This window comes from Pelobates fuscus, chromosome 11, assembly GCF_036172605.1.
Source record: "Pelobates fuscus isolate aPelFus1 chromosome 11, aPelFus1.pri, whole genome shotgun sequence".
Taxonomy (NCBI): Eukaryota; Metazoa; Chordata; class Amphibia; order Anura; family Pelobatidae; genus Pelobates; species Pelobates fuscus.
This window is the reverse complement of record NC_086327.1, coordinates 131,615,022-131,636,089: the sequence shown is the minus strand read 5'-3', so window position 1 is coordinate 131,636,089 and position 21,068 is coordinate 131,615,022. Positions and strand designations below refer to the sequence as shown.

The following is a 21,068-nucleotide window of genomic DNA, read 5'->3' as shown; positions in this document are numbered from 1 at the left end:
ATAACAATTTGTCAATAAGCTCTCTGTTTTCCTGGGGAGAGGACATGTAAACCCCATTCATTGTGATACGGAATTGAATTATGTCTCAATATATTTTACAATTCAGATATTTTGGAATTCACTCTTTCAAGTATTTTCATTATAGAAAGTCTCTAGATTCTCAAATCTATTTCTTGTAAGAAATCAGACATGTTTTGCCTGTTACTTGTTTATTGCAAGTAGTGACACCGAGAATTTTAACAGACCTGCTGGGTTAAGCGTGCGGGTATTTTTATTGTGAAATTAATACATTCAAAGCAAAGTATTACATAAAATGTAACGTATTACAATCAATGTTTGAATTATTATAAATTTTCAATAGAACATTCACTAAGTCAATTGATTAAAAAAAAAAAAATAACCCTTGGAATAGTTTGTCCCTAATCTCGTAGGGATAAATGACGGATCTTTGCAGTTAAAGCATTTATTTTCTTATCCAGCACTTTGGTACAAGACAAGACAGTTTGGGATCGCAGACTCCTCCATTCACTTTAATTCAGACTCGCCGTAAGTCATAGATTTCTATTTAACATCACATTTTCCGTCCTCAGTTTTTGGCCATGAACTAAAGGAGGAAGCACTTGGCATTCTGCTGCATGAAGACTAAGTCACGGTAATGACCAAAACATTAAAATGAGTTCAAAACTCCATTGTTATTTTCCTATTGCGCAGAGGGCGGAGATGGAGTTTCATAGCAGCATCGAGTGGCATTTAGCAGGTCTTCCCCTGCCTAACCTAAACCATACAAAAATAAAAACAATTCCAGAAAAAATATAAAACTTAAAAAAATATAGATCTTCTGTGACAAAGGTTTACAAAGTCACTTAAATCCTCCGGTCCAGGCTCACTGCAGAAAGAGGTAGTTATGGCTTGGTTTTAAGCTTAGCTGATACAGCTGCTCTTTACTTTGGGGTGACGTCCGTTTAAAATCCATTTTGTTCTTGTAATCTTGATAAAGGTATTCTAATCTAAATGATTAGATCTCATTCTGGGAAAAACAAAACAACAAATCTGACTTTATATTCTGAACGGAAGCAATGCTGTATTTTAAGAAGAGGATGTAGCGATTTTATATTGTTAGGGGACTGGTGCATTCCATTTCAGTCAAATTGCAATTTATCAGAATTTAGACCAACCAGCTGTTCTGTTCTATAAATTCTGTATATCCAAAGTGCCATATGGATGTATACCAGGCAAACGAACAGCGTGATGGACAATCATGCTCATTTTCAGTGGGATTCGGAGTTCTGTCTGTGGCACGGAGAGAGAGACGGTTGATGGAAGAAAAATAAAACTTTTGTGAAGACTTTTGGCTTCAGGCAAATTGTGATTCACCTGAATTTTGGCCGATGAGCGAATCATCCAAATTCCGTAACTCCAAAAGTGCCATATGACCAAAACAAAAGAAATGATAAAAAATAAGGGTACAAACACAATGGTTGTTTTTTGCATTGCTTGATTTTTTTTTTTCTAAAAAAAAATTCTTAAAACGTCTTAAACTGAAAAATATGTAAATATATAAGAATATTCTGTATTTATGAATGTTTGATCAATAACTGCCGATATTATCCTGGTAAATCTTGGCACAATTGGTCAAATTCCAATTTAACATTTTTTTTTTGCCTTAGATTTGCAATTTGTGGTTCATAATTTAATGAATTTTTAGATAAATGGTTCTGGACCCTAATAACTTTCATCCAGATAATAGAATATTTTTTAGGAACATGTGATGGGTTCCTTTGATAAAGAGTATCACAGAGCTATTGTGCGTGCTGATTGCTGATTTTGAAAGTGTTCATACATTCTGTTCCTCTCCAGAATGCGTTCCTCACACTATGTTCCTCTCGAGGATGTGTTCTCCAGAACAAAATCGCTTAAAAGAAAATGCAGTCAGATCCAGGGTTTTAAACTGCCCGTCTATAATAAGCTCAGCGATTGCACGGCCCACGGCAGGTGACTGCTGCAATCCGTGGCCACTGAATCCGGTGGCAAAGAACATATTGTTTACTAGCGGGTGTATGCCAATCACCCCATTCTGGTCAAATGTGTTGTAATCATAATATCCGGCCCACGCTGATTTCACCTGGGGGAGAATGAGAATTTTAGTAAATAAAAACCACTGAAAAGATTGTTACAGAAAAGGCATTGGAGAACATAATATTACTGCCAGTGGGAGAAATACACTTCTGGATATCAAACTGCCCGTTAATTTTTCTTGCTGTCTTAGTGAATGGCAATATCATCAGAACCACTACCCAAAGGTGCTTCCTGCCATTCACTAAGACAGCAAGAAAAATTAACGGGCATAAGAAAGGACTCCAACTGACTACACCCGATACTAAGGGGACATTCGGGGCCCTAGATCGTATATCAAGATTTGGAATTTAAACCAGATTCCTACTGGGCTGAGCACCCCACCCATATACTATGAATGCCCTTTTGGGAGCTGACCACAGGGAAGAATGGATTGAGTCTCTGGAAGTAGTTTAAGCAGGTAAAGAACAATTCTACATGAGGAACCTATGTTATATATGTTTATATATTTCATAAGGTAAATTCATTCCTTTATGTGCGCTGAATCACAATTTTTTTTTTGTAAGGTCCCCTGATACAATGTCCAACCCGTGGCAGTCAGTCTACTCTCTCCGACCTGATCCAGGCACAGTAACAACCTGCAGTGTCTGCCCCTCTTACTACCGAGCATTCCTCCTGATGGGCGCTGCTTCACCCTGGCAAGCCCTGAGCCCCTATCCGGCCCAATTCAGAGACATTTAACTGTGAGTGCCTGCTCAGAATCACAAAAGTAGTCCTAAGCACAGGAAGGAAGGCAGAGGGAGCTATAGTGGCAGGAATACAGCTTTGTATTCTTGGCACTATAGTATCCCTTTAAATTGTAACAAGGTAAAAGTATTTTGTTTATGGGTGATGTGCACTCCACAAACTTTCTGCTGGGTGGCAGAGTTTGCTACAGCCTACGGTGGAACTTACTGGTGCAGTTAATTAATAGATAGGAAACTGCAAGCTCTGGGGACAAGTGGAGATTTCATTTAAGTTTTTAAATCATTTCCTTTTTTTTTTTAAATTAATGTTATAAGCTGCACAGCCATGATTTACAGTGGTTGTGGTATGTGTTGTAGGTCTTTTGAGTCTGAGCACATTGCAAGTGTGACGAGACTAATCTCGCCACATTGCATTGGAGAAGCCTGGTTACCCGCCTGTTGCCTCTGGCCCCATTTTTAAAAGCTTGTTTTTCCCCTGCAAAGACATGAAAGCCGGGTCCTTCGGTACTTGCCCTATTTGAATAGTGATACCACAGATAGCTATGCCATGGAGCCCATTCGTATAATGAAAGACTATGTGAAAGAGTTTGGCTCCATGGCAATTGAACTGTATGTATGAGATATGATATGGTACCTGTTTTATGCAATGGCTGCAGTTATATATTTTTATGTATTTTATTGTCTTTTGCTGCCATGTGTTCAATGGAGTTTTGCCTCTGTCCTTGGAGATAATTGGATTACTTCCCAATTATCTCCAGGATAGAAGACTCTGTGGAACTGGTTTTGGGCAGAAAAGCCATGCTTCATTTGGTCACAAAAGGACTTCGATCTATCTTTTGAACCAATTTGTATGATTTTGACGTATGTTTGTATTTGGAGTATGCTGATTCTGAAAATGTTTTATGTGAATGTGATGCATACTTTTAAAGTTATGAATAATGTGAAAAAACTGTTTCTCTGCTTGTGAAAATTACATTACCCATTGTGTAAGGTAATTGTATCACAGGCAGAGGGGAGGATTTTGTGTGGGAGTGTCTGAGTGTATTGTACATGTTTATTAGTTGTTTTCCAAAACCCTGTGGGTGGTACTAATGTGCATATAAGAACAATAAACCCACAGCTCTGGCTGTTTACTGCTTGACCCTCAAAACAGAGCCTTGTCTTGTTCTTGGGGGTATTTATTGTATGCTGTTCCAGTTCGACTGCTAGGAGTGTAAACCTATTTGTATGTTTTTTTTATTCGGCTGTTTACAGCATTTGTATGGTTCCGGTTCGGCTGTTTACGGCATTCATATGCTTGTCCGGTTCGGTGGCTTGGTGTCTACAGTAGCTGTGTTTGTGTCTCTGGAAGGGAAGATCTCCTAAACGGCGGTTTAACCCTTTTATGCCTAGGGGTGCCGTTACAGCAAGCACTTACTTTTAGATTTTCAAAGGCTGGAACTCGCTGCGCCAAGGCTGGCCATACTTTATCGTGAAAAAAGTCATAATCCACTTCCAAGTTACTGGCACCGGGCTCCTCCTCCTGGAGGAAACATAATAAAACAGAGTGAACATGTACACATGTAAAAGAACAACATTTGAAGCAGTCACATCTACATTCAGCTTGCTGAAGTGATTATGGTGCAAGGACCTTATCTGTGCTGCGTTTCAGCTTTAAATACTGAGGTATTCCGCTTTTGTTCCTGTTCGTAGAGACACCCCTTTGGCACATGAATCAGACAGTTGGAAATTGTGTTTTTGACTGGACTATGTGAAATGTTTCCAAGATTTGCTAGTCTCACAACCTTTTAGCAGAAGTTGGACTGTCAACACGCAGGAAAGTACAACTAGACTTGCTGTGTGCACATCTAAAGCTCTCACGGTCTATTCCACCCAAAATACCACCCTACATCTCGGTCTTGCCTTTATTTCCGATATTGTAGTGATCACAAAGATTGAGGGGCATTAATGGCTAGCTGAGCCAAGTTATCTCCTGAGCATTATAATAGAGCAGGGCCCACAGCATTTTCAGGGAGCATATATAAATGGAGCAGGGCCCACAGGAGCCTCAGGGAGCAAGGCCCACAGGAGCCTCAGGGAGCATTATAATTGAGCAAGGTCCTTGGGAGCTACAGGTTCTGCACCTCAAATTGCAGAAGAAAAATAAAATAATAATCTAATTCAAAATATACATAGATGGGTACTGGGCTGGACTACACCACGCCACATGCACGTCTCCAGAAAAACTTTGATCAACTTCAAACTGTACTTTGCAGGAAGTCTGCCCATTGTTTCACATGAAAACCGACTGTTTGACTTTATTATCACTTTCATTGTAAGAAGCAACCATTACCCCAGAGAGCGAGACTCACTCACCTCAGTAGGCGACATGCCACCAATGTAGTTACCTCCCAGTCCTTCTCTCCTGTAATAGGCCCCAGAGGTGTCAATCAGCAGTGGACTGTCCAGGCCTGGCCCATTAGGGCAATGGAACATATAGATGTACCTAGAACACAAAAACCACACTGACATCAGAGGACTCAAATCCCAAATTTTACTGGTATCTGAGCTTCTAGAAAAATATAAAACCAATCTAAAGAATATGAGGAAATAAGCAAGAAGAGCCAACGTTCTACCGGCATTATTATTATTGCCATTTATAAAACACCAACAGATTCCATAGCGCTTTACAATATTATGAGAGGGGGGAATTTTACTATAAATAGGACAATTACAAGAAAACTTACAGGAACGATAAGTTGAAGAGGACCCTGCTCAAACGAGCTTACAGTCTATAGGAGGTGCGGTGTAAAACACAATAGGACAGGAAATAGCAATCAAATAAGGTGGGAGTGAGGCAGAGCCGGAGGAGAGAGTAGAGTGCTGCCCTTTAGGAGAGAGCAAGAGACAGGTATGCGAGGTAGAGGTTACTCTGGGAGGCCATGAGCTCTCCTAAAAAGATGTGTTTTAAGGCACTTCTTAAACAATTGAATACTAGGGGAGAGTCTGATGGCGGTAGGCAGGCAATTCCATAGGCAGAGAGCCGCTCGCGAGAAGTCCTGCAAGCGTGAGTTGGCCGTACGGGTGCAAGCAGCGGACAGGAGAAGGTCATATGCCGATCGGAGAAACCGAGAAGGGGCATACCTGTGGATCTATGAAGAGATATAAGAAGGGCTAGAATTGGTCAATGCTTTATAGGTATGGGTTAGCACTTTGAATTGACTCCGATAGGATACAGGATGCCAATGTAAGGACTGACAGACGGGTGAAGTGTGAGAGGAAAATCAGTCTGGCGGCAGCATTCATTAGAGACTGTAGAGGGGCAATATGGCTTTTGGGAAGACCAATTAGGAGAGAGTTACAATAATCCCTGTGAGAGATAACTAGAGCATGGACAAGCTCCTTGGTAGCATCTTGCGTAAAAAAGGGGCAGATGTGGGCTGTGTTCATCACATCAAGCATGAGTCTGGGCAAATGTCCTAAATCTAGAACCCGTAAACCTTTAGCAATTCTACTTTACATTTTACGGCATATCCACTGGATTTACTAAAATATTACTGGGCGCAGCAGGGAAACCCAATCTGATGCTCACAAAGGAAATCTTCACAATGCTCTGGAAGGGGTCAAAACTGGATCCAAACGCTTACTTTGTCTGCCTACTTACAGGATCAATAAGCCCAGCTATGTGAAAACCAGATTTTAATTGGAAGACAAAGAGAAAAAGGGATGTCTCACTTTCCTGCAGGATTACGGTTGTAACATCTAATAGACATCCAGTGATCACTACATTTTCTGGTCTCTTCGTAACCAGCACAATTAGCAGGAAACCAACAAGAGTGTCTGTAAAATCACACTTAGCCTTTGGAATAATCAAAGATGAGGTATTTTAGAGTAGTGGATTTACTGAATGTTATGTAAACTGTAATAAGTGTATATCTTTATTTTAAAGGTCAATGACTCAATCCTCAGTTAGTCGCCAATAAAATCATTTAAGGAACGTAACAGCCAATAAAACACTTTTAATGCACTTGATAGGTATTAGCCTCATTAATATGCTGTAACTGAAATAGATCAATAAAAGATCTGCAAGAAGGAGAGGAGGATGCACCGAAAGCTGCATAGACCCTGCATTAAGGGGATCTTCGATTCCTGGGTGGGGGGGAAAAGGTTGGTTGGGTTATATTTTTGGAAATTCTATTAAATGTTGTCTCTCTCTTTTGTTCATAGATTGTATGCCTTAAAAAAACAAACAAACTATAGTTCAGGCTATAGTGTTACATGAAATTCATGCTTTTAGTAAATTAGGAAAACACCTCTTCCGGGGTTCAACTGGTAGTTTCAATCCTTCTAACGAGTCTGGATCTCCGGTACCAATCCCTGCCATCTCTGCCACTTTAGAAGACCACGCACCGGCTGCATTGATCACAAGGGCGCACTCCACGGATTGTGTCTCCAGGCTGTTTGGTGCCTGTACCTGGAGTGAAACATTTCTCTTTACAAATATAGAACGTGGACAGACTGGCAGCATGTGAGATCCCTTAAATCCCTTAAACCCTCGAACATGGACATTTTATTTTTGGCTAATTTAAGAAGTGGTTTATAAAAGCAATCCTGCTGGGCAATCCACATCATGAAATGTCTTACAATCTGCCGTGACTATTGACAGTACTGGATCTACGAACTTGCTGTAATGAGAGACAAGGGACTGTAACTGGGGGGAGACAACAGACTGACCTCATATATTCATCCCCACAAACAATGAAAATCTATTCCGTATAATGAAAACATGGAAGTTTGTGCTCGTTTGCGCAGACTGAATAAAAGCTGGTGAAGAAAGTTTGAAAATAAGGTATTTTTGGCACTGACAGAATGGGAGAGAGTAAAGGAACATGTAAACACCAGGATATACAACTAGTATAGTCATAAACGCAGTATGTTAGCAGGAGATTAATACTTACAATCACATGTTTGATTCTCTTAAAATTAACACTCTCTCCGTCTTCGGTGATCATTTCACGCACACTCTGTTTGAATCCTGACAACGAGAAATATAAAATACAATGGAGAAAATGACACACACACTCCATTCTTTTTTAACCTGCGCCTGACTCCAAGGAGCTTGTTTACTAACCCTAGATACCTCCTGGCTCTCCTCACATAAGAAGGAATAGAAAGGTTTAATAAAAGAATATACCAAGCGCACAGATACTGAACCATTCCTGAGTTTGCGGTGATTGTATTTGATTTGATCTGGGCTGTCATAGGAATCATTAATTTCTAAAAAGATAAAACAATTTACAATGAGCTATATTTTACCTTCCTGCATTTTAATATAGGTTAATTCTATGCACTTTCTACCTTCGATACATACAGGCAAGTCTGAAATCAGGCTTAGTCTCTAACCAGTTCACAAACAGATACATTTATAGGAAATAAATAAAAGGATAATCCAAGAAAACCAAACATTGTCTCTTACCAATGACCTCCGAGTGGCTGTGATACACTCCCATCGAGAGAGCTTTGCGTTTGAATGCACTGAGTAAAGACCACGGATCAAACCAGCCTTCGTTTTCCAGTCCTGCATGAAGACACAAAGTGTCACATTGCGACAAACTGAGCGAGAACACAGACACTCGACAGTCACGACTTCTACAGAGCGAGAACACAGTCACGACTTCTACAGAGCGAGAACACAGACACGACTTCTACAGAGCGAGAACACAGACACGACTTCTACAGAGCGAGAACACAGACACGACTTCTACAGAGCGAGAACACAGACACGACTTCTACAGAGCGAGAACACAGACACGACTTCTACAGAGCGAAAACACAGACACGACTTCTACAGAGCGAAAACACAGACACGACTTCTACAGAGCGAAAACACAGACACGACTTCTACAGAGCGAAAACACAGACACGACTTCTACAGAGCAAGAACACAGACACGACTTCTACCAGCTTAACGTACCATGGTAAAAATCACTGTTTCTTACTAGGGGGAATTGTCAGGAATCAAAGTGTGATTCTCATTTATCGCCGAAATAAGTCAGCAACATTGGCTTTAGATGTGAAATTCACTTTGAATTCTCACTTTAGTGAATAACCCTGAATTTTTACACTAAATGCATTTCACGTCATACACTGGTTTCCTTGTTTCAGGTGAGATTTTCTTATCTGCCAATTCGTCTATCGCTCTATAATAAGCCCCGGCCATTTCCCAATTTCCCCTGACACGTCTTCAACTGCCTTGGATTTCTCTGACTTGTCACACTCACAAAACCTGTGTTATTCAAATATTAAATATCTCTACATAAACAACTTAAAAATGGACTGTTAGTATCCCACTTGTTCACACATACATGATCCTAGATCAGTGATGGCGAACCTATGGCACGCGTGCCACAGGTGGCACGCCGAGCCCCCTCTGTGGGCACGCGGCCACAGGTCGCCAGAGGGAGGGAGGGTGCGCACCGCCGGCGCATCCATAAGGCCGCACAAGTGGCCGCCTTATGGTGCACCGGCTGGCGGGCGCAAAACCGAAGTGACCGGCAGGAGGTGAGCGCCTGCCAGGTACTCTGTCTAGCGTTGCCGAGCACGCCGCGGTACAGGAACTTATGTTTCCTGTACCCGGATGGACGGAAATGAAGTGCTCACAGAGAGAGCACTTCCTGTCCGGCCGGGTACAGGAAACTGAGCTCTGCGGTGCGCTCGGCCACGCTACAAGGTAGGAGATCAAGGACAAGTGGGGGGGGGGGAGGGGATGAAAACTAATGGAGGGATGGGGGGTAGAAAGAAAATTGAAGGGGGAAGAAAACTGAGGGAGAGATGGGAGGGGGGAAGAAAACTGAGGGAGAGATGGGGGGAGAAAACTGAGTGTGGGATGGGGGAAAGAAAACTGACCGAGGTATGGGGGGAGAAAACTGAGTGTGGGATGGGGGAAAGAAAACTGAGGGAGGTATGGGGGGAGAAAACTGAGTGTGGGATGGGGGAAAGAAAACTGAGGGAGGTATGGGGGGAAACAGAGAACAAAAAGTTCAGTGTCTCTGGGTGTACACCTGTGCCGACAACCCCGGATAACCCGAGGAAGTAATGCCGAGTGTCTACTCAGAGACTGGTGTACCAATTAGAGACTCCAGATGTCTCAAGAAGGGGCATAACCCCATATATACAAAATCAAACAACAAAAAGGACAGATGTGGTCAGATTCAAGAAATCAAATGAAACTAACCGCATCTCTGGAAATAACTATAGCGACAGTGTCTAGGATTATAATGCTGGCTGTCGGTAACAGGTGTAGCTGTGAACCGCTAAGGGTGTCACTATAGACCCATGAGCAGAAAAAATGCTACTAAATACCAAAAATGAAGTATATACAAAAAGTTACTGCTAAATGCAAAAAATAAATAAAGTATATACAGTGGTACTAGGATTCCACGCCTGTCAATAGAAGGATATGTATAGGTAGGGATATAATGAGCCAAATGGCAACAGCAACTCACCCCTAATTATCAGCTTTAATATAGTGCACTATAAGGAGATGAGAAAAATCCCCAAGTCCCAACCATAAATACCTCCTATAGAGATAGTAGTAGATACAGGGTAAACAGAGGCTCCAAATGAGGCTAGTACAGGGGTGAAGGGAGATTGAGGAGGGTATGCAGTGTTAATAGCAGTCAAATTCGGACTGCTAGTTTTAAATTTAAACAACCTCTCTCCCTGTAAATCCTGTACAAAAAGGATTATAGGTCCCCAAATCACAACCATAAATACCTCTTACAAAAAAATACTAATGATAGATACAGAGTAGACAGAGGCTCCAATTGGAGCTAGTACAGAGGTAAAGGGAGATTGAGGACGGTAGACAGTCATAATAACAGTCAAATTCGGACTGCTGGTTTAATTTATAAAGCCTCTCTCCCTGTTAATCTAGCTAGACAGGCATAGAAAAGAAAGAGTAAATCAAATATACATTAAGTGATTAACATGGTGCTAAAACCACCAGTGCCCAGTGCTCATATCCGTGATATGAGGAAAAAACAAATTGCCCAATGGGGGGGTATGGGGGGAGAAAACTGAGTGTGGGATGGGGGAAAGAAAACTGAGGGAGGTATGGGGGGAGAAAACTGAGTGTGGGATGGGGGAAAGAAAACTGAGGGAGGGATGGGGGGAAAGAAAACAGTGTGGGGGGGGAAGCGGGACGACATACACACAGCACCCCTGCCCTACAGATATCACCCCACACAAACACACACACATCACCCATCACCCCACACAAACACACACACACACACACACACACATCACCCCACCCCCCCACAAACACATCACCCCACCCACACACATCACCCCACCCAAACACATCACCCCACCCAAACACACACCACCCACCAAACACACAAACCACCCCACACACACATCACCCTACACACAAACACATCACCCCACACACAAACACATACACTGTACCCCTCAATGCAGTATGTGTACACTCAGCAGTCTGTGTGTGTGTGTGTGTGTGTGTGTGTGTGTGTACTCAGCAGTCTGTGTGTGTGTGTGTGTGTACACTCAGCAGTCTGTGTGTGTACTCAGCAGTCTGTGTGTGTGTGTGTACTCAGCAGTGTGTGTGTGTGTATTTAGGAGTCTGTGTGTGTGTGTGTGTTCTCAGCTGTGTGTGTGTGTACTCAGCTGTGTGTGTGTACTCAGCAGTGTGTGTGTGTGTACTCAGCAGTGTGTGTGTGTGTACTCAGCAGTGTGTGTGTATTTAGCAGTATATATGTGTGTGTGTGTGTGTGTATTTAGCAGTCTGTGTGTGTGTGTGTGTGTACTCAGCAGTCTGTGTGTGTGTGTATTTAGCAGTCTGTGTGTGTACTCGGCAGTCTGTGTGTGTGTGTGTGTGTGTGTGTGTGTGTATTTTGCAGTCTGTGTGTGTATTCAGCAGACTGTGTATTCAGCAGTCTGCTAAATACAGACAGACTGCTAAGTACACAGACAGACTGCTAAGTACACAGACAGACTGCTAAGTACACAGACAGACTGCTAAGTACACAGACAGACTGCTAAGTACACAGACAGACTGCTAAATACACATACAGACAGACTGCTAAATACACATATAGACAGACTGCTTAATGTATACAGACAGACTGCCGAGCACACACACAAACTGCTTAATACACACACAGAGATGTTAATTAGTTCGGACAACTGTATGAGTTGTTTTTTCTAAACTTAAACCTCAGTATTCAGGTTTAATTGCCGTTTTGGCACTTTGAGGGGAAAAAAATTGGCATGTATTACGGTTTGGGCACTCGGGCTCAAAAAGGTTTGCCATCACTGTCCTAGATGCTTTCGCATTTATTTCTGGTTTAGCTGTTTTTCCAAGAAAGTCGGCTCCCAACACTTTAACGTAATATCCAGAGCTTTGCACGTCCCTTTCAGTGAGACGGCACCCATATAACCAACGCCTCTCACCATAGGAAGCCAATGCCACGCCATCTGTATTGATCCACGGTAACTTCTTCTTCAGCTGCTCTGCGGACAGGAGGGCAACTTGGGCTCCACACTCTCTGCATTAAATGGTATAAAGAAATGCTAATTACAGCTGGGTCTATTCAGATGTCAAGTATTATCTGCTGTAGAAAGTCAATGACTGCACAGCCACACAGGGTCCTGCAGCAGAGGGTGTGACTTGAAAATCCCAGGGCTGCGCACATGGGCTGTTAGTGATTGAAATAACTTCAATACATGGTATATAATAAAACAACAAAGTATTTATATCTTCTATTTTATCATGTAAGGCAGGCTTATTACACAACGAATTATAATAGCAGAAAAACACAATTAACTGTCAGGTGACGCTTTTGTGAGCATGTTTCGATTTTAGAAATATTAATTTATTAATTTAAGAAAGATCCAGTCTGCGTCCAATCCTCCTTTGGATCAGTAATTGGTGACTCCTGTGATCCCATGCAATGATTGAGGCACAGAGTGTGGCTACTGGCTGATAGTCTCAGTAATAATGAATGTCAAGATGTGCCCAAGGCCATACCCAGAATGTCCAGCAGGGGCCATACTATGACACCCATCCCAGACATTCTCATTCAGGGTTAAACGGAGCTACACTTACCTCTGGACCTTATAGTTTTCCTCCAGTATGGAAGCTCCTTCCTCACTGGCCAAGAAAAGATAGCCGGACGGATTGAACTGAATGTCTATTGGATCCTCATTCACCACTCCCAGGTGTTCCTGAAAAGATTACAATTCATGGATAACAGTCACCGGTAGGCTATACATTTGTAGTATATATATTTCCACCGAGAAAACCACCATTTGTAACCACAACAGCCATCTCCAGTCATTTCAATTACAATAAACCTGAAACATTCTATTAAGAATTTAAGTTTTCTTCATGTTTTTTACAGAATCTGCAACCTCCACACCCCTAAATTACAGCTGAACACTGAGATCCCCTTATTATTTCAGTGATCATTGACTGACCTGAAATCTGAAAATATTTTTGATATCTCACTTTAGCGAATATCCCTGACTGAGAGAGACCACCATACAGCACTGATCCCACCTGGGGCCGTGTCACAGAGAGAATCCACCATACAGCACTGATCCCACCTGGGGCAGTGTCACACAGAGAGAGAGAGAGAGAAAACCCACCATACAGCACTGATCCCACCTGGGGCAGTGTCACAGAGAGAGAGAGAGAAAATCCACCATACAGCACTGATCCCACCTGGGGCCGTGTCACACCGAGAGAGTAAACCCATCATACAGCACTGATCCCACCAGGGGGCCATGTCACAGAGAGAGAGAGAGAGAGAAAACCCACCATACAGCACTGATCCCACCTGGGGCAGTGTCACACAGAGAGAGAGAGAGAGAGAAAACCCACCATACAGCACTGATCCCACCTGGGGCCGTGTCACACCGAGAGAGTGAACCCACCATACAGCACTGATCCCACCAGGGGGCCATGTCACAGAGAGAGAACCCACCATACAGCACTGATCCCACCTGAGAGGGAGAGGGAGAGAACACCCACGATACAGTACTGATCCCACCTAGGGCCATGTCACAGAGAAAGAGAGAGAACCCACCATACAGCACAATCTGACCTTACATTTATATTGCGTAGAAACTGGGCGCCAAACAGCGATATAAGGATGTTCTCTGGTCGGGAGAATTGCTGACGAATTCCACCTGCTGACAGGACAGTGGATGCACGAGAGTACTGCAGAGAGAGAACACATTATTTATGGTGAAAATCCACAGACTTAACTCCCCCCAATTTACCCCTCTAGACCCGCGGTACAGGAGCAAGTAACTCTGGGAAATGTGGCGGGATCTGATGTGAGAGGCCACAGGAATTTAACATTCAGACTAGAAGCAAGATCTTTTACATATTTTTCACTGAATTGGAAATTGTAGTGATTTCACATAGGAATTGTAATTTTTGTCTAAGTTTTGTTTAACTTCAGTTGAAGTATATTATTTCCTGCCACTTTCCACAATTCATGGTTTAGTGAATACATCTTAGAATCATATTATCACCATAGAAACTGAGATCTGAACTCAAATTCATCTTCATGTTTTGAGAGAGGAGACAGGAGAAGTTAAACACACTCATAGAGACCTTCAAAGATATAAATGGGAACAATTTGTGTTTGTTTTCTTCAGCGTTAAAAACAAACAAATTGGAATATGAAACGGATGGGAAGGAAGAAACCAAGCTGGATCCTTCCCCTATCCCATATATCCTAGATTGCTCTCAGCTCGAAAAGTTAGCCCCTTGGAGTTTACAAACAATGAGAAATTTATAGAAGTTCCATTTAGGACACTAATCCTGTAGCTAAACACGGGGAACTTCTCCCAACCATGAAAACTAAGTGTTAAATCGAGTTGCTGAGAGCAATTTTAAATCAAGAACTAAAAGAAAAGTCTCCGATTATTAAAGTCACAGGATCCAAACGGTACCTTGTGCTATGGAATGAACCCTTCATATTACACAACATATCTATTCCAACAATGCTTCCAATAAAGCATTGCCATCGAACAGCTATTTTTCTGGATCCTGCACTGACTCAATACACAGTAACAGACCATTAATAGACACAATGTATATAAAGATAAGCATTATATAAATTAAATACATTTAGTAACTAGTTTAATTGAAAACATAATATAGCTAAACGGATATGATTCCACTAAGTAAAGACGTATTCGAGTCCCTGTTATTCTGGATCCTATATAGCAAGCATGTCAAACTCAAAGTCTAGCATGGGCCAAATAACCAAGGTTTAAGTTTATGTGGGCCGCAAAAAGATTTTTTTTTCATAGAAACGTAGGTTTATTTTGAAAATTTGAAAAACACAGCACCCCCCCCCCCTCTACTAAATCCCAGTCCCCCTCTTCCCCCATATACTAAATCCCAGTCCTCCCCCTCTACTAAATCCCAGCACCCCTCTCAAGCCAACAAGCAGACTCCACTCCCATTGCCGCTGCCAGTATGCGACTCCGGAGTCTGGCCTCTGGTATACCCCAAATGGCGCCGTCCCGACCCTGTGCCAAATCTGATCCTCCCGCTACTTCTTGAAACCCTGTGAAGGTGGAGCATGTTGATGTCACGTTGGAATGTGACGTGGCGTTGCGTACCTCCATGCACGCCACTGTCCAGTCGCAGCCAATGCAACACTGACCAACACATACACACACACTCACTGACACATTCTTGCATACACATACTTTTCTTTATTGCTCCCTACCTTTTGGAGCCAATGTGGGGCTTCTCCCCGGGGTCCTTCTATCTGCCCCTCACTGCTCCCTCGCGAAGTTTATTGATGCCCGGCTTTAATACAGACGAGGCGTGCGCAAGGGAGCAGTTAGGAGCAGGAACATTGAGCTCCCTCGCTGGCCCTCCTCCCCAGCCAGGTAAGTGTTAGCAGAGTAGGCACCTGCAATATGGGGAAAGCAGGTGCCTACTATGCTTGGAACACTAGGCATGTACTTGCGGCTCGCCGGGCCACAAAGATGTCCCTTGTGGGCCGCATGCGGCCCATGGGCCGCTAGTTTGACATGCTTGCTATATAGGATAAGCTACAGTTACCAACTAAAGCCAGAGATAGATTGTATGTATAGTCTGTTCATTTCTATCCGATATTAGGGAAACATTATAAACTGCATATGTAAGCTATTAATATATATATTATATATATTGTCTTTAAACAGCTGTATGAAACGAAATAACTTTGGTCACTAGAGCTTATTGAATTTGTTCTGGTGAGTAGAATCTTTACCTTCAGAGAAAATGCAGTGTTTGCATTACAGCCTAGGGATACCTCCACTGGCCACTCCTCAGATGGCTGTTAGAGATCCTTCCTGGGTCATGGCTGCCTAAAATGCATCCAAACATTCAGTATCTCCTCCCTCTGCATGCAGACACTGAACTTTCCTCATAGAGATACATTGATTCAATTCATCTCGATGAGGAGATGCTGATTGGCCAGGGCTGTGTTTGAATCAGGCAATTTTTTTAGTTGGTATAAAAACCAACCAAAAGATAGATACATTGTTATTAAGGGCTAACGTATAAACTGAATTAATGTCTAAATCCCATTAACATCTCATTCCAAATTAAGCCCAATTAGTGCCTGAGTTTGTAAGGTGAGTCTCCAATACAGTTCTCTATTTAGAAACGATTTTCTCTAGGTCCTGATCTGCGCCTCTCAATTCCCCTAAACGAGTATAAATCACTTCCTCGCATTATATAAAATGGTTTGTTTCGCGGATTCAGATTTAATACTATTAACATGTTCTGATATCTTAGAAGGTAAATAAAATTCTGGATTTCATACACCCTATTTGTAATTATCTTTCAACGTAAAGTGCCACATTTATGCTTCCCCCTGAATGTAATCCATGTATCTGGTTTTCATCGTTTATTTCTCATAAACAGACCGGGAGATCAATAGGATCTCAGAGATTTCGATTTTCTCGCACTAAAACTTATCTATACAAATTATCTAGACTCAAAACCGGGAGATGTTTCCAAATGAGGCTCACAATTTTATTAAACGGACTGCCATACTGTTTGCAAACAATAGGTAGAAACGACATTTTTCATTCAATGTTTTCCTTGTTTCCACTTATCCAACTTTGACGAGCAGTTATGTAATAACAGGGATCTCACTTCATTACCATTTCTACCAGTCTTGGTACACTTGTACAGCGTTATGGAGCATGTTGGTGCTATATACATTATTGGATATCGGACTTTTCGTTGTTGTTTTTTATATTTTAATATTTTATTGATCTACCTGTTTGCTGGGTTCTTCAAGCTGGTTTTTTGCTCCAATCCACCACGCTGCTATCCAGTTCCACTTGCAGTGGAGACATGCCCATAACTCTTCTTTGTTTGTAGGTGCAATCAATAAATTTGTTTTGTAATTTTACTACATACTTCACCATGTATGGCTCTTTTTATCCATTTCTTTGAAGACATCTATATACTTGAATCTACTATCAAGTTACATACTACATATACCCCAGGGGGGTGAGAACCCTGATTTTCATCGCTGTTTGTGAGTTTGCTACTAGCCTCACATTTTCACTATTAATCTCTAATTGTGTTACGCTATGATTTGTATATATTTGTTGTCATTCTAGACTCAATATTACTCTTATAGAGAATATACCTACTCTGGTTATATTTTCCAGGTTGTATTTTCATTGTATGCTTATTGAATGTGGTTTCCACTTTTTGGTTTCACGTTATATACATTATTAGACTTGATTAACATTAGTAAGAGAATCTGTAACTGTGATTCCATGTGACAGACCCAGCAGTGTTCAGAACTCACCGTTGGATCTCGTTCTACCACAACCACACGCAGAGCCCCCCGTCTGTTCTCCTTCTGTTTCAGCCAATAAGCGATAGACCAACCAATCACCCCTCCCCCAACAATGACTACATCGGCTCGTTCAGGGGGCAGATTGGACGAGGTGGTAGGAAATGGATTCCAGTCACTAGAGGGCAGACTCTCCTTTAGCTTCTTATGGAACGTAACAAACTCTCTATCCAGCCCTGGAAGAAGAACGGAAAACACAGAAAGATCACCGACTGAATAAAAAGGAGTGTATCTCTGGAACGATAAATTGCAACCAATGAGAAGGTGTCTCTAATCTTAGAACACCAATCAAGAAATAGATGTGAAGACTATAAATTTTGAAAAAAAAAAAAACGCAAAAAAAAAAAAAATAATCTACTTGATGCCAGACAATCGAAGCTCAGTGAGCGCTCTGAGCACACATCAGTAGTTCCATTAGTCAGATATGATAAATGAAACTGATGGAAATTCGGTAGTTTCGCCGGCGTTCTGTCTGATTGTGGGGGAAATCGTTTTGATCACCGGAAACGAAGCACACTTTTTTACTCCGCTGGTCAAGCGTAGGAAACCTCCATAAGACAAAGTCCCTACTTTGTCTTATGTTTTAAAGAAAACTAAAGCAGACAGGAAGAAATGAAGAACAGATCCTGAGGGAGAGAAGAGGAATCGATTAAAGAAAGGTAAGTTCAGCATGACAGTGCAGCTTTAAAGGAGCACTAGCGGGTCAGGAACACAAACATGAATTCCTGGCCCTATAGTGTTAAAACCACTATCCAGTCCCCCCGTATCCCTCTTGCCTCCCTAAATATAGTAAAATCTTACTTGTATTCAAGTCTGCAGCTTCTGATCTGCCTGCTGTCTGCAGACATCATTAGGGATCGACCGATTATCGGTTTTACTGAGATTATCGGCAGATACTCTGTATTTTCGGCAATATCGGTATTGGACAATATAGATATCAATATTGCCGATAATACATACCATGACCGCCGGGCTCATTACAACCCGGCGGTCCTGGTGGGGGGGGGGGGGAGGGCAGCAGCAAGCCGTGACTTACCTTTCCTGTCGCCGGGAGCCGGAATATGACGTCATGAATAAATATGAATAATTTGTGTGTATGTCTGTAAGTGTGTGTGTGTGAGTCTGTGAGAGTGTGAGTGTATGTGTGTTTATATTTGCATACAAGTATAATTTTTTATTTTTGGGGGGAAGGGGGAGATGGTGGAACTTTGGGTGAGTTCCCACACTTTATTCCCCAGTACTCGACCCCTGTTATTAACCCTTAATAAGGAACACTGCAACACTGTAACATAACTGCTTAATACAAAAATAAATATAAACAAACAACATTAAGCCATGTGTTCAAAATCCCACGACAATGTAACAGTGCTGCCGCCGACTCCATATGTTCCTTTTTTTTTTTACCATCCACCTGTGCAGGTAACTTTTTTGTGTACTGATGTAAAAATTCTGAGTACACAATAACTCTTTTAACCTTGCAGTCACCCTTATATTATGCTGACACTCCATTAAATGAAAAGGTTTAGATAATCTGGGATTAATAATTACAAATCTCTACTAGTGAACTTCATCCACCAGTACATTAACACTATAGTGCTGGAATAAAGGTTTAGGTCCTCCACCCCTTCTTTATGGAGATAAAAGGGGATTTTACTCAACTTTTCTCCTAGTGGCTGGTCCCTTTTATATGTCTGAGATAATAATTCATAATTATGATACCAGGTCCTGGATTCCCCCTGTGGGTCTAATTATTATAATACAGTGCCTGTATGCGCCCTGAGGGATTATTATTATAATAAAGGTTCTAGCTAGCCCCTGATCTGATTATTATTATACCGATCCTGGGGGGTTGATTATTATACAGGTCCTGGGGGGTATGATTATTATTATACAAGTCCTGGGGGGTTGATTATTATACAGGTCCTGGGGGGCTGATTATTATACAGGTCCTGGGGGCTGATTATTATACAGGTCCTGGGGGGCTGATTATTATACAGGTCCTGGGGGGCTGATTATTATACAGGTCCTGGGGGGCTGATTATTATACAGGTCCTGGGGGGGTCTGATTATTATTATACAGGTCCTGGGTGGGGTATGATTATTATTATTATACAGGTCCTGGGTGGGGTCTGATTATTATTATACAGGTCCTGGGGGGGGGTCTGATTATTATTATACAGGTCCTGGGGGGGTCTGATTATTATTATACAGGTCCTGGGGGGGTCTGATTATTATTATACAGGTTCTATATGTCCCCTGGGGGAGGGGGTCTGATTATTATTATTATTATTATTATACAGGTTCTATATGTCCCCTGGGGGGGGAGGGGGGGTCTGATTATTATTATTATTATTATACAGGTTCTATATGTCCCCTGGGGGGGGGAGGGGGGGTCTGATTATTATTATTATTATTATACAGGTTCTATATGTCCCCTGGGGGGGTCTGATTATTATTATTATTATTATACAGGTTCTATATGTCCCCTGGGGGGGAGGGGTCTGATTATTATTATTATTATACAGGTTCTATATGTCCCCTGGGGGGGGGGGGGTCTGATTATTATTATTATTATACAGGTTCTATATGTCCCCTGGGGGGGTCTGATTATTATTATTATTATACAGGTTCTATATGTCCCCTGGGGGGGTCTGATTATTATTATTATTATACAGGTTCTATATGTCCCCTGGGGGGGTCTGATTATTATTATTATTATTATTATTATTATACAGGTTCTATATGTCCCCTGGGGGGGGGGTCTGATTATTATTATTATTATACAGGTTCTATATGTCCCCTGGGGGGGAGGGGGGTCTGATTATTATTATTATTATTATTATTACACAGGTTCTATATGTCCCCTGGGGGGGTCTGATTATTATTATTATTATACAGGTTCTATATGTCCCTGGGGGGGTCTGATTATTATTATTATTATTATACAGGTTCTATATGTCCCCTGGGGGGGGGTCTGATTATTATTATTATTATTATACAGGTTCTATATGTCCCCTGGGGGGGATCTGATTATTATTATTATTATACAGGTTCTATATGTCCCTGGGGGGGGGTCTGATTATTATTATTATTATTATACAGGTTCTATATGTCCCCTGGGGGGGGTTCTGATTTACCTTTGAAGAAATCTTCCTTTTTGCTGAGACAGTGAGAGGTTCTCAGTCCCCTGTGTGGGCTCCTGGGGGCCCCCAGGACAGCCAGCCCCCTCAGAAGATAACCCCAGGATTTACCCCCCGAGCAACCCCTGACCATCAACATGCTGACAGCTGAGACCAAGACGGCGCTTTTACTGCGTCATCAAGACGCGACCAGGACCACTGGAGCAGTA

The 21,068-nt window shown here is 42.0% G+C and overlaps 1 protein-coding gene and 1 long non-coding RNA gene across 2 annotated transcripts in view; both read right to left on the bottom strand.

The window, feature by feature from the left end:
* LOC134577734 (uncharacterized) overlaps window positions 1–21,068 on the bottom strand; it is a 139,512-nt gene that overhangs the window by 47,767 nt on the left and 70,677 nt on the right. The gene's annotated exons all lie outside the window — the stretch shown is intronic.
* Window positions 256–21,036, bottom strand: FOXRED1 (FAD dependent oxidoreductase domain containing 1). Its single transcript, XM_063437036.1, has 11 exons — window positions 20,857–21,036; window positions 17,672–17,895; window positions 13,936–14,046; window positions 12,931–13,049; window positions 12,276–12,370; window positions 8,275–8,376; window positions 7,757–7,833; window positions 7,112–7,272; window positions 5,175–5,304; window positions 4,237–4,341; window positions 256–2,122 (listed from the first exon to the last, which is right to left on the bottom strand). The coding sequence occupies exons 1-11, from the start codon at window positions 20,996–20,998 to the stop codon at window positions 1,868–1,870; spliced, it is 1,521 nt and encodes a 506-aa protein (XP_063293106.1). The 5' UTR covers window positions 20,999–21,036; the 3' UTR covers window positions 256–1,867.